The sequence below is a fragment of the Arvicanthis niloticus genome, chromosome 10 (assembly GCF_011762505.2).
Source record: "Arvicanthis niloticus isolate mArvNil1 chromosome 10, mArvNil1.pat.X, whole genome shotgun sequence".
In the NCBI taxonomy this organism is placed as follows: domain Eukaryota; kingdom Metazoa; phylum Chordata; class Mammalia; order Rodentia; family Muridae; genus Arvicanthis; species Arvicanthis niloticus.
In genome coordinates, this window is record NC_047667.1 from 52880707 (window position 1) to 52893987 (window position 13281).

Consider the following 13281-nt stretch of genomic DNA (forward strand, 5'->3'; position numbering starts at 1 on the left):
ATGATATAATTCTTCTGGAAGACTCCTGATTCCTGTTGACATACACATAACACACATTCAAAGGTCATGTCTGTGAACATTCACTTTTTAAATCAGCCAGTCTCCCATATTTCCCCTCTGTATAAACTTTCTTACATGTCTAAGTTTTGCACATGTACAAACATACGCACGCGGTAGATAGCAGACCATAATACAAATACATCGCTATTCCCACCCTTCGATGTAGACATGCTTTTTTAGTGGAAAGCATGCATTTGGGAGCCAGATGGCCTGAGGTCAAATTCTAGCTCTACCATTTACTGTCTTCTTGATCTTAAAGGTATTAGTGACAAGGAATCTTGTAAAAACACCCACAAACTTGCTTCGACCCTAATAAGAAACCTATGGATGTTAAGTACCATCTTAATTTTCTAATTTTCTGGGTGCTAAAGGATATAGTTCTCCAAGTTCTCTCATAGAGCGTATTACTCGGGGCTCTTAATGGCATACAGATCACTCATTCAAATTAAGTAAAAAGACCATCCATAAAATGTAAAGAGTGGCTCTAAGACTTACTGAATACGCTCAAGATCCAGATGCAGGAGACAAGTGGAAAACTAGAGAGGCCACACCAGGACTGCAGCTCAGACCACATCCCGGAGTAGTGTGGCCTCGGGACCTCCATCCACCACACCGGCCCTGGCCCCAGAAGCTGCTGCTACCTCTGGGCAACACTGATTCTCCAGAGCCCCTGCCTCTTGCACTACTTGATCCAGATTCAGAAACCTATGGGTTAAGAGGTCACCCTGGCCATCCTGGGGCCAGTGGCCTATCCTCCAGCTTTGGTGGTCAGGAGGTGACTAGACTTTCTGGCTTCTGTATTTGTAACTATACAAATACACAAAAGGAACCCGGAAGGCAAGTCGTGGCAAAAGGCCATCATTGGGCCTCCTCCTTATACCACATGTGTCATGTCACCTCTGCTTTCACCTCCATCAGTTCTTAGGGTGAGGGATTTCTGCTTCCGAGTTCACCCACAGTTTTTGGTGGGCGTTCTTTCTCCCTTCTTCCAGCTAGAAGAAGGGGTTCCTGCTTCTTTACCGCCACCAACCCTCAACAGCCCAAATCTTGTCCCATCTTTCAAGTGCTAACACAGATGTCTCCTTTATTGTGGTCATCAGTCCCACCCCTGGGACTAACTTGCTCTTTCCTGAGTCCACCAGGCCCCTTCCCTATCCTACGACGACACTGGCACTTTTTTTTTTTTTTTTTTTTTTTTTTAAACAATGAGTGTGCATTTTGTCTCTAATAGTCTGGCCTTCTTCCCCTCCTGGACCCAAGATGCGGCTCTCAGGAAGTCTATACCGTTACTCATCCTGTAGCCTTAGTTCTTAGAGCCCATGAGAGCCTTAGTATGCATTTGCTAACCCAAGCACTAGTTTCTCAGTGCTTTCTCAATGTATTCTGAGTCCTTTCCAATAGACAGGAGACAGCTCCATTTTAAAAGTGGGCATAACCCATGAAAACGTGCTCTGCAAATGGCGGGTGTATAGGTGTAGGCCATTTCAATCTCTCTCTTATTAAAAACGCATTTTCTGTTAAAAGACCCTTAAGCAACATGTTTTAACGGAAAAAAAAAGTGTTGCCTAGTAGGTTTCTCCCCTATGGATTCCAGTTTGGCTGGGGGCTCTTGGCTCTTTGAACCAGATGCACCAGCCAGGGTAGAGCAAAACAAAACAAAACAAACAAGCAAACAAAAACTACAGAGGTCTAAGCCCCAGGAGAAGTTATGCCAAGTCCTTGTAGCCCTTCTGTTCCTGACACCCAGTACAGGTGCAAGGCTGCCAGGAGCATAGGAAGATATCGAGTCCCATCCTGCGTGGTGGCCTGAGCAGAGGGTGGACCGCAGCCCCCGCCACATGGTCCGCCCTCGGGGGGGGGGGGGGTGGACTTCGCTGCAAGACGCTGACCTCCCAGCCCGGAGAGACAGGCACGTGACCGAGAAACTTTGGCGGGCGGCGGCGGCGCGGGCGGCGGCGCGGCGGTCGAGCTCCCCCGCGCGGTGAGCTCTGCTGCGGGGAGGCGCTCGCCCCGCGCCGCGCAGCCTGTGCGTGCGGGAACGGCCCCCGCAGCCCAAGCGGACCCTGGAGCCGGCGGCAGCGCGCCTGTCGCAGGCGGCGGCGTCCAGCGCCCGGGGCCGGGCTGAGCGGCCAGCCCCAAGGGCTGCGGCGCCAGGGACGCTCCGGGCCCGCGCTCCGCCGCCGCCGCCTGCTGCCGCGAGGTCATCGTGATCCTAGCGTGCCAGCCGCTGCCCGCTTTCCCTACTCTGGATCTGGATGGGAAGTTGGGGAAGATGGATAGGGTCGTGTTGGGGTGGACCGCTGTCTTCTGGTTAACAGGTAAGAGTCCTTTGCTACAGCGATGGATAACTTTATATGTATTCCCACAGTGGTGGTGTTCCACTCCACCCTCGTTTTCCTCCTTTTTGACGGTGTTAAAGCTGCTTAGTCTCTCTCTCTCTCTCTCTCTCTCTCTCTCTCTCTCTCTCTCTCTCTCTCTCTCTCTCTCTCTCTGTGTGTGTGTGTGTGTGTTTGGATGATGGGGAGGCAAGGGAGAATGCTGGATCGCAAAGGAACTGGATGGAGATGCAGGTGTTTGACTCACTAGCGCTATGAGGCTGTTCTTAGGATGTATATTTCCCCTCCAGACAATGGTTCTTCCTCCTTCCTTCTCTGAGTTTTGTTAGGCTCGAGTCCTGGGCGAAGCCTGGGGAAAGCTCAGAAGGGGTTGATTAATTAACAGCACTGGTTTTCTGGAGGGGGGGGTGAGGGGGTAGAGGAGTGTCTCCCCAGCTATTTCCCTAGAAGAGGAGGGAGACCCAGGGGCATACTCTGGGGCTCTCTGGCTGCAGGGGAAGGGGTTTGGAAAGATGAAGAACAGGCTTGATTGACCATGGAATTTAAGGCCTGATCAATCTTACTGGAGCCATTTGGAGAAGATAAAAGGCAACCCTGTAATAGATCGATGCCCCTCCCCCCAACAAGGTTAATTTGTATGGAGGTTCAGAGGTAACTTCTCCTTTTGTGAACTTTCTTCCCATCTTCTGGTGCTAGGAGAAGCCCTTGTTTGTAATGCTGTGTACAATTCGGCAATTCTGGGTTAAGGAACAAGTGGCCCTGGGGTGGCCACCTCAGATTCACAGAGTAGCCCCACTGAAGGAAAAATGGGGCAGGGTGAGGAGGATTTAGATGGCTGGGGGTGGGTCAGAGGCAACCAAAGAGACAGTGGAGAAAACAGAATAAGGTGTCAAAAGGTCATGCTGATAGGATCAGGTCACAGGCAGAAGAGAAGAGAGCAAATGGCTGCAAGAAGAAAAAAGTTTGTTTCCTCCAGGGCATCCATCAGCTCCAAGGGGGTGTGGTAGGGTGGGGTGAGATGAGGTAGGGTGAGATCAAGACACTAGGAAAATGGGATCCAGCTTTAAATAGCCAAAGCAAATCACTGAAATGGGAGAAAAGACATGTAAGAAGGAAGAAAGGCAAATGCCCCCTCTTCCTTTACTCTCAGGATGAAATTATCAATTGCCTGAGTTCTTTCCCCATGGCAAATGATAGGCCCTGACACTGCTCTTGCCCCTGGCTGGGATGAGGTGGGGGGTGGCACCCTCAGCAGAGTTAGCCTCTTATCTTGGCTGCTCTGAGTTCATCCCTCCCACATTATTCAAATATGAATCATCTAATTCCAGGGTTTAGCTGATCCACGCTTCTCCCTCCTCTGGCCTCCCAGTGCTTCCCACTGCCGCCCTCACAGATCCTAACTCTGAGTCGCCTCGACTGCTCAGCTGCCATCTTCAAGGGGACTTGGACTTGTGGCCTGTGTCATGGCTTCTTTGAAGTCAGGCAGGCATCTTAGGAGGTCCATGAGTCAGAGATGCTTTTCTTGTCGTCCTCCATCCCCTTCATACTGGGTCTGCCCAAGAGGAGTACTGGGGGGACTCACAGAGAGTGGGAGAAGACCATATGGGCTCTCTAGATGGCTAACAGTTTCTTATGAAATGGAAACTATTAGTGGAGGGACCTCAGGAAATCTAGTTCAGCCCCCCCCCCCCCCAAGCCCCGGTTTATAGAAACAGAGATGCAGAGAAACAACAGTATTCATATTTGAGTCTGGGGCATCACCTCAGTCCTCCCAGCCCCCAGGCAGACTTCTGTGCACCAGCTCCACCTGCTTCCCTGGGTTTCTGGTGGGAGGCTCTGTTGCTTTATTTTTGTGTGGAGGGAGGCTCTGCATTGTCTGTGCCTTCTGCCTTCTGCACCTGGAGAGCTGGTTCTGCCTGGAAACAGGCAACAGGTTACTTATCAGGGTGTCTCAGCTGTCAGATGCAGGGTGATGTCGAAGTGAGGCTGTCTCCTGTGATGCCACTGACTAGCCCCTGCCATGCCCTGTCCCCTCCTCCCTGCTGTCAGAGGTGCTGATGGACAAGGCGCCTCTCAGCCCCTGCAAAGTATGAGGGCGCTAACAATGGCTGCCGGGGAGGGGGCCTGAGGAGAGAGGCATAGTCAAGGATGAGAGGGATTTAGACTCATTCCTCACATAGGAGCCATAACGAGGAAAGGTAAGACATTTCGGTCCAGCCCAATCAATGAGTTCTCTCCTGAGACAAGGTAAAAAGGGGGAAAGAGAGAGGGGGAAAAAAAGGCAGATTAAAAATGAGACAGAGCCAAGAACAAGCCACATTCATTCTCTCCCTCCCTCCCTGTCTCCCCTCCTCCTCCATGCTCCCTCTCTCCAGCCTTCTACTCCCCTGTTTTGCTTTAAGGCAGGCTGAGCAATTTCTCATCAACACTTGGGTTCTTCTCCTCAGGCTGTAACAGCTTCTTCCTTGTCTTTCCTTGCTGAAATCCAGTTCTTCTTCCTGCTATGCATTTAGCCTCATGATTTCTCATTGTCAGTGTAGTGCTACTTCCTGCAAGAGATTGGTTTTGTTGTTGTTGTTTTGAACAAAAACAAAATGCTTACCAGCTGCTAGTTTAGCAACAGGTGCTCTGTAGCAATGAGACTTGAAGGAGGGCTCATTCGGTCTTTGTTCCTGAGTAAGGAGGACGGTCAGGTTCAGTCGCCCCTGGCAACACAGGCTGTGGGAAACACTGTGGCTCTACTCCAAGAGAGTCCACTCCACGGGCTAGCTATAGGTTTTCCTAGAGACCGATGAGTGTCTCTGTGATGGAGACTCTTGGCTTGTCCTCAACCCCTGTGGTTTCTAAATGCAAGGACAAGTGCTGAGGCTGAAGGAAGGACATAGCCCTTACCCTCAGAGAAGGGTCAGCCTAGTTGGTGATTCAAACAAGAACTCGGGGGAATTTGTCGTAATGGTTGATGGTTCTGTAAGAGCTGCCTAGGTGCTATGGCGCCTGGAATAGGCTACACTCTATCCAAAACATTGGGCTCTAACCCAAACTGACTCTGAAACGAAGTTCCTGAAGAAGTGATGGCTGAATTGAGAATGTCTTCGTGCACTCCGGGAGTCACTGCCATGTCCTACGCTCTGTGCCGGGGTTAGTAAGCGTAAGATACAGCCTGTCTCTCCAAGGAGCTTGGTCTGGAGGCAGAGACACTGGTTGTGGGAGTGTGGACAATAGTTTTAGCATTATACAAAAGCAGTAAGAGAAATTTTCCCCAAGTATTGTAAGGTGCCTCAGAAAATCTCCTTACCCAGTGTGGAGGAGGCAGGGAGGTATTGGGACATGGCTGTTACCTGGGCCACTTTGCTATCTGATGACCATGTAAGGGTGGTGGTATGAACACTTACAGCGCTATTAATCCTGGGAAAGGAAGACTCTCTTCTAGAGATTGTTGGTACTTAACTTCCATCATCCCCTTTCATGCCCTGTATTGTGCTTATACTCCCTCCCTTCTACGTTCTGTCTTCTTCCACAGAAGGGACATTGTTTATACCAAAAACTTCTTTCAATCTTTTATCATAGCCGTCTCTACACTCACCTTCACCAGCCTGGTGCTTCTCGTTGGATTAGAAGAAGATGGCTGTTGTAGTACCCTTATCGATGCCTACAGTTTGGACACATGAGTCTGCCGAGTGGCTGGTTTACAAAGGTTTGAGTACTGTAAGCTCTGTGCTACCGTATGTTAGTAGTTTTAGTTCAAGTACTTAGTGGTTGGTCTGATGTTAGCAGTCTTAGTATGGGAACTTGTTGGATGGAAGGATCCCTAACCTGGGAGTTAACAGTTGGGTTCAAGAACTAGCTCTCCCATAAAGAGCTGTGAAGCCCTGGGCAGGTTTATATCTTGGTCTTATAGTCTGTTAGGTGGGTAGTTTCTAGGGTTACTTTTGGCTGTGCGATTCTGAGCCTGAAGGTTTTTCTCCATTTAATTCTGATGACCTGCTAATTAGCCTGGTGAAGGAAACTGAGTAGATCTCAGTTTTCTTCAGTGTTTTCCATTCTAATTAATGTTTAGAATGAAAAAAAAAAAAAAAAAACCCAACAGCTAGGAAGGATGATCCGTTGTTGAGAGTTCCAGAAGAACAAATGATTAGCACTAAGCTTTTGGAAGTCAGGGTTAGGTGGTCAGGTTAGGTAGGGCGAGGAGAATACTTTGGACCAGGTGGCCTGAATCCAGCCCAGCATGGCCTTGGTATATTCCTCCAATTTCCAGAACCCGTTTATCTTTTGCCTCCTTTAGGTATTCATCCTTCCTATTCTTTAGTCGGAAGCATACAGAAAGGTAATGGCTTCTGGTGGTTGTTCTAGGTATTTTTGTGCTGTGACGGTTTCCTCTGTGTTGCATGGCTTTCATATGCATCATCCCATTTGATCCTTCTAAAGTAAGGTCATCATTACCTACTTACACTCAAGAAGCCCAAGGCTCAGAAGAAACAAAGGACTTATCTGTCCATGGGGTTTTATTGATTGAAAAAGTCCAGGAGAATTTTCAAAGCGTGTCACCACTTTAGCATAACTTGGTTGTTTCAAGGGCCAGGATCCAAGGGAGGCATTCTATTTTGGTGAAGGTGGCTCAAACTGTAATTCTTGACTTTAGTGAATCTACATGATGACTATTGTGGTGTCTTGGGTGTCGAGGGTTAGAGTTTGTGGAATTCATGGAAACAGTGCAGGGGGAAATGAGAGAGATTGGCTGTTGGTTTTCCTTAAATTAAGTCCTGCGGTGTGCGTGAGGGGAGAGTGTACAGGGGATACTGCAGAAAGGCAGAGGCTGTGTCCTCAAGACAGAACAGACACTGCTGAGAATTTGGGACTTGGTGTTAGTGCTATACACCAAGACATGCAAGATGTGGCTGTTCTATATGCATGCTTAAAATCGCGGCTATGGAGAGAGGTTTTTGGCTCTCTGAAAATGAAAAGAAAGCATTTTGGATGACTGGAGTTCTTTGTGGGCCAAGAAACAAGAAAGAGCTCAGAAGAACATGCTACTTCCTCTGTTCTCCTTCTGTGTCTGGGGCTTACAAGATGCAATGCTCTGCCTTAGGAGCAGAGCGTTCACACTGTTACTCCTTCTGTATCCAGCCTTTCCAAGGGGCTGATATAGAGGAGAGCAGGTCAGAGGCTGCAGAATACATGTGTGTGTGTGTGTGTGTGTGTGTGTGTGTGTGTGTGTGTGTGTATGTGTATGTGTTGTACATGTGTTTAGGGGCAGGGTTGTTGGGTTAAAGTGTGTCTTGCATCTGCCCTGCTAGGGCCACTAGAGGAGGCAGAGGTGCAGGAAGTTTGACTGCACTCTCCCCACAGCTGGGAAGGCATGGAGCTATGGGAAGCTGTGGGACCCCCGCTCTGCTCCGGGGGTGGGGAGCACAGTCTGAGGTACCTGGGAACTACCAGAGTTGGCTGAGGGATGGGGGTCCCCGGGCCAAAAGGCAGCCAGCGACCAGCTGGTTCTCAGGCTCTTGGGCCTCCAGGTGCTGCTGGGAGCTGCAATAGAGCAGAGAATGAAGTGGGGTATAAGGGCTGGATTGGTAGGCAGCCGAAGGGGGAGAAAGGGAGAGAGAAGCTCCGGCTGTGTTCCTTGGGGATGAGAGTTCTTGGCTTGGTCACAGTGGTCAGCTTGCTTGGGTTGGTGGTCTCTGTGGCTGGGAACATAGAAAGGTTTTCTGCAGGAGATTAGATAGTGGCTCTATAGGCAAAGGCCTTCTCTGTTGTTCCCCAAAGCAGATCCTGATGAAAGAAACTGTCCATGGTTTTAAGATGTTTATTGTCATGGCGGAAAGTAGATGAGAAACTGTATCCCAGTTTTCTCAGGGAGGGCCTGAGGTTAAATACCTTTTGCGAGGAGGGTCTAAGAAGGAATGCTTAATTGGCTATGCCCTCTGGCCTTTAGGTATCTCATGAATATGGAGATGTCTTGAGGCTCTGTGGCCTGTAGTCACACCTTCTACCTGTGGAGGGGCTAGTAGGAGCATTGCCGAAAAAGGACACAGATCTATGGAGGGCTGTGCCCTGTGTCAGGAGGCTGGAGGCTGGGAGCGTAGCCAAACGCATGCCATTCCTTAGGATCACCTGGGGTCTCTGGAAGTTTCTAGCCTGTGTTCGACCAGAAACCAGGCTGCCTTTCATGGTCCTACATAGGGTTGCCACTAACTGATTTGGAGTTGAATGCTAGCTTAGTATTTTATCTTATTTCTTTTGACTTAGACATGCAAAGATCACTCATCTCACAGTGCTGGTTAAATAATTAAAATTAAATCACGTAAAAACTCTCAGAACAACGTTCAGCAGATAGTAATAGCCCAATACTTCTCACAAACCTGACGAGGCATATTCATTAGCATTTTGATGAAGCATCAAAAAATAAGCCTCAATAGCTCACTGTAATTGATACTTATTTCTTAATCAGATCACATGCAAGCTGCAGTTAGCTGTGGGTAGCTGAGTGTTGGCTTGGTGAACTTGACTCAATACCAACTGTCCTTTACCAGTATGAAAGAACAGACACTAATTGGTTATGTTGTTCTTACAGTGATGGGCAAATGCTTGGGAGGACTGGGTGAGAGTGTAGAGGCAGCGTGTAGAGCCAAGTCACACAAGTGCCTCTAAACTTCTACTTGAACATGTCTTGTGACTTATCTGCTCATATTACACTAGGCAAAGGAAATCCCGTGGTCCAGTGTATAGTATGTGGAGTTGGAATGGTACCCATGCCTGGAGAGACCAATGCAAGATTGGAAAGGGAACGAACAGTGAAATCCATTCCATGTCATCCAACAACTGTGATCTTGTCCTTACTATGTAACAGAATCTTTAGAAGCCTGCAGAATGGAACTGTTGATAACAAAAGCCGCAGATGACTGAATAGGAAATTCTCATGCAAGGAGATGTGGTTCTGCTGTGTTCTGTGGTGAGAGCTGGAAGCAGCTTTTAGAGATAGTGATACTTGAGGAAGTCCTGAAGAATAAGTAGGAGTTAGAAGGGAAGGGAGCTATGGGGAGAAAGAATAAAGAAATGTGCAGAGGAAACAAGCTGTGTAAAGGCTGAGAACCAAGGGAGGACGTGATATGTTTTTGTAAACTACAAATATTTATCTGTGTTTCAAGCCATTTAGTGCTGCAGGAGCAAAGAAAAGAGAAGCCTCTTTGTTCTCCAGAAGGCTAAAGGGAGTCTTGAAAGAAAGAGTCAGAGCCAGGGGCATGCCATGATCAAATATGCATTTCAAAAAGAACATTTGTGCTCAAGGTGGTGAATAGATTAGATGTCAGTAAGAAGCCTTGTAAGAGAAGGTATGATGGGACCTGAACCTATATGATACAGTGAGATAAGAGACAGACATGGGGGCTGGAGAGATGGCTTAGCGGTTAAGAGCACTGGCTGCTCTTCCAGAGGTCCTGAGTTCAATTCCCAGCAACCACATAGCTGTTCACAACCATTTATAATGAGATTTGATGCCCTCTTCTGGTCTGCAGGCATACATGCAGACTGTATACATAATCAATCAATCAATCAATCAATCAATCAATCAGAGAGGGAGGACAGACTGACAGACAGACATGGACAGACATGATGGTGGAAGTAGGACTGGCTGGATGCAGAGGTTGAGATGGAAGGAATGTTAAAGATGCATCTAGATTTCTAGCTTGGGATTTCTAGGAATCCATGGACATAAATTAATATGAAAGGAGAAACACATAAAGGAGAGGCATGGAAATTCCTCCATCTCTTTCTCCCAATTGCATATAGCCTGGGCTGCTATAATTAAGAAACCATAAACCATACTGCATTAGTTACTTTATGCAGTGCTCGATAGAATCAGCTTAAGGAAGAGCTTGTTCTGGCTCACAGTTCAAGGCTAGGGTTCACCATGGTGTGGTTGTCTTGGTGGCAAGAGCCTGAGACACAGCTCACGTTGCATCTGCAGTCTGAAGCAGAGGGAGGTGAATGCTTGGCTCAGCACTTTCTCCTTTTCATGTAGTCTGGGACTCCAGCCCATGGCAATCTACATGGAGGTTGGTTCTTCCCACCTCATTCAATGTCATCTGAGTAATTTGTCCCAGACATGCCCAGAGTCTTACTTCCTCAGTAATTTTAGGTCTTATAAAGTTGATGATCTTACCCATCATACATAGTGACTAATATAAATCACTTTATTTTCTTTCTCATTACAGTTTGAATCTGTGAGGCTATAGCTACCATTTTTAACATGTGGCTCCTAGCTGTAGGCTCTTCTCAGCAGGGGGAACAAGGAAAACAGAGTTGAAGGCAAACAGCTTGCTGGCAGAAATGTGACCTAGAAGCTGTACCCCTTGTTTCTCACTTCTTAAATGTAGTCACATGACCATAGCTAGCTGCAAGAGAGTCCAGAAAAATGTGTAGATCCTAATGGTTTGTCTAGCCAAAGTACTTAGGATAAAATGCCATCTATCTTTTAAACAACCCCGTAAGACTGTTACTATTATTATGATTTCACTCAGGAGAAACTTGAAGTTCACAGAGTTGAGTAACTTGCCTAAGGCCATGTAGCTGGATTCTAATTTAGGACTGGTTTCCAAATTCAGGCCTTTAAGTATCCATCATGCTGTAAAAAAGGCAAACATTTCAGAGAACGTATTTCTTATTTTTTGGAGCATGAGTTTGTGTGTCTATCATGGAAGACGCTGAGAACTGACTAACCTCTATTAATAATTGATTAAGAGAGTTCAATGGCTTGCCTTCCTCAAATGGCTAATCTCATTAACAGAACAAAGCTGATGACGAGGTTATTCTCAGCAATTATCTGATGAACAAAAACTCAAATTTGACTCCCTCTTTTGAAAAAAAAAAAGAGTAAATAACATTTGAAACCTCAAGAACGCTTTTATGTAGTACTCTTTCCCCTTGATGGTTTTATTTACTCCAGAGAGGCTGGGAACTGAGATTTTCCCAACTAGAGCCTCGGCAGGGCACAGGGCAGAGAGAACTGGCATGGTCAGGTGCATGCTATGTCCTGGGAATAATGCCCATGCTTCATTACTCAAACATAGCCTTTATTAATTGAAAGCATTTCACCTCTCTGTTACACTTACGTCATCTGGAAAACTGGGATATGAGTAAAGATTTGAAGAATTACAGGGCTGAAAATTGGTGCTATAACATTTAGGGAGTAACTGTAAAGTCATGTACATTTCTATTGCAGGTGTGTGAGTCACGGAGAATGGAATTAGTGACATCGACATTTGTGGTAGGAGATTGCATCTGAGTTTCCTGACAGAATCATTTGCCCTTTGATAGAGCCGATTTACAGAATATGGTTATTATCAAGCCTGGTGGTAGGAGATGGTTGTTGCAATGTAGTAGCTTCAGAAGGGGATGTGAGGACAAAGGTGAAAATGGTGGTGGAGGCTGTCACATGAGATCTACGTCTCAGTGGACTTCCATTGAGTCCACTCCCTGAAGGAGCCCGGTGAGATAGTGTGTTCATGTTGTGTTCCTGGAGGGAAGAGCATTGATACTTACTGGGTAGGTGAGGGAAATGGAGCTCAGATTGCTACACAGACTTTAAGGCCTTGCCACTAGTATGTTGCCAGATGATATTCCAAGCCCTTCCTGTTTTGTGCCAATACTATTTTAATATACTATGCAATCTATGAGTCACCTACTACTTTCCTCTGCACAGCTCTTGAATCTCTCATACTAATAGTCCTATATTTGCTCATCCATTCCCTTAGTTATTCATGGGCAGCCTCCAAGCACTTGGCTGGTCCAAAACACTCTCTTGTGTTCACTACCAAGTTCCATGCAATGCACGAATCATTTTCTCACAACAAGAATGAGGACCTGTGTTTTTGACTGTGCCTTTCATGGAGGAGGGAGGCTGCTCTGGAATCAGGAGGCATGTGTACACCTTGTCCTTGTCAAGGTTGCTTCAATAAAGAGGCATGTTTTCATGAGAACATGTTTGAGCTCTTGGCACTCTGTCTTACCTGTCTCAAGTCCGTGCTGCTATTTGAAAGCAAAGCCTTCTGCCCCATGCTGGGTGGAGTGGAACATGCTTTTAATTCCAGCACTCAGGAGTCAGAGGCAGGTGGATCTCTGAGTTTGAAGCCAGCCTAGTCTACAGAGTGAGTTCCAGGACAGCCAGGGTTGCACAGAGAAACTCTTCCTCAGAAAACAAAACACAAACCAAACCAAACCAAAATAAACCAAAACAAACCCAAAGTCTCCTGCTCCAAGCTACCTGAAGCCAACCTGGTGATTCTTGCATTCAGCTCGGAAGCTCTCCAATCTATCTTCTTGTTCCTTTCTCTGCCTCTCATCACAATTCTGCTTTTGCTTCTAACAGACATCTCTAGGTGAGAAGCTCTAGACTCTCCCATTCACATAGGAAATTGTGTTCTCATGGCTTAGAACTTCTAGACTCTAACTGATGAGATCTCATGGATCTTTGTGTCTCAGACTCCCCTTGGTATCTCACTCATTGAAATCCCCTTGTTCTCCCTGATCACCAGATCTCAACTGGCTTCTCTTCCCATTTGGTTTTAAATTTCTTTTCTTCTTCCAATTACTCTTAAAGGCTGTTCAACCTAGTCTACTGCTTTGCAGCTGAGGTCTCTCTTTCATACAGAGATTTCTTTGCTCCATTATTTCTTCCCTTTTGTTTGGTCACCATCTGGAAGGGAAGCCCATTTGTCTTAAAGTTATCCTTCCTGATTTCATTGTTTTTCTACCAAGTATTTGTTCAGTACTCGTGGGCTTCATAATCCAGACACTATATTATCATTTCCTGAAATGGCATGAGAAGAAATACTCACAGAGTTGTCACAATAACTGTTTGCAGGAGAACGCTAGGGATGTTGCTAACACA

General features: G+C 46.8%; 1 protein-coding gene across 5 annotated transcripts in view; it reads left to right on the top strand.

Moving 5' to 3' along the window:
- The first annotated feature begins 2065 nt into the window (after positions 1 to 2065).
- Ildr2 (immunoglobulin like domain containing receptor 2) overlaps positions 2066 to 13281 on the top strand; it is a 58353-nt gene continuing 47137 nt past the window's right edge. For 3 of the 5 annotated variants that reach the window (XM_076941539.1, XM_076941540.1, XM_076941541.1), the window contains exon 1: positions 2066 to 2378. In XM_076941539.1, coding sequence (XP_076797654.1) covers positions 2333 to 2378 — 46 coding nt within the window. In that variant the 5' untranslated portion in view covers positions 2066 to 2332. The remainder of the gene's footprint in view (positions 2379 to 13281) is intronic. The other 2 variants (XM_034513309.2, XM_076941538.1) reach the window with 1 other exon arrangement.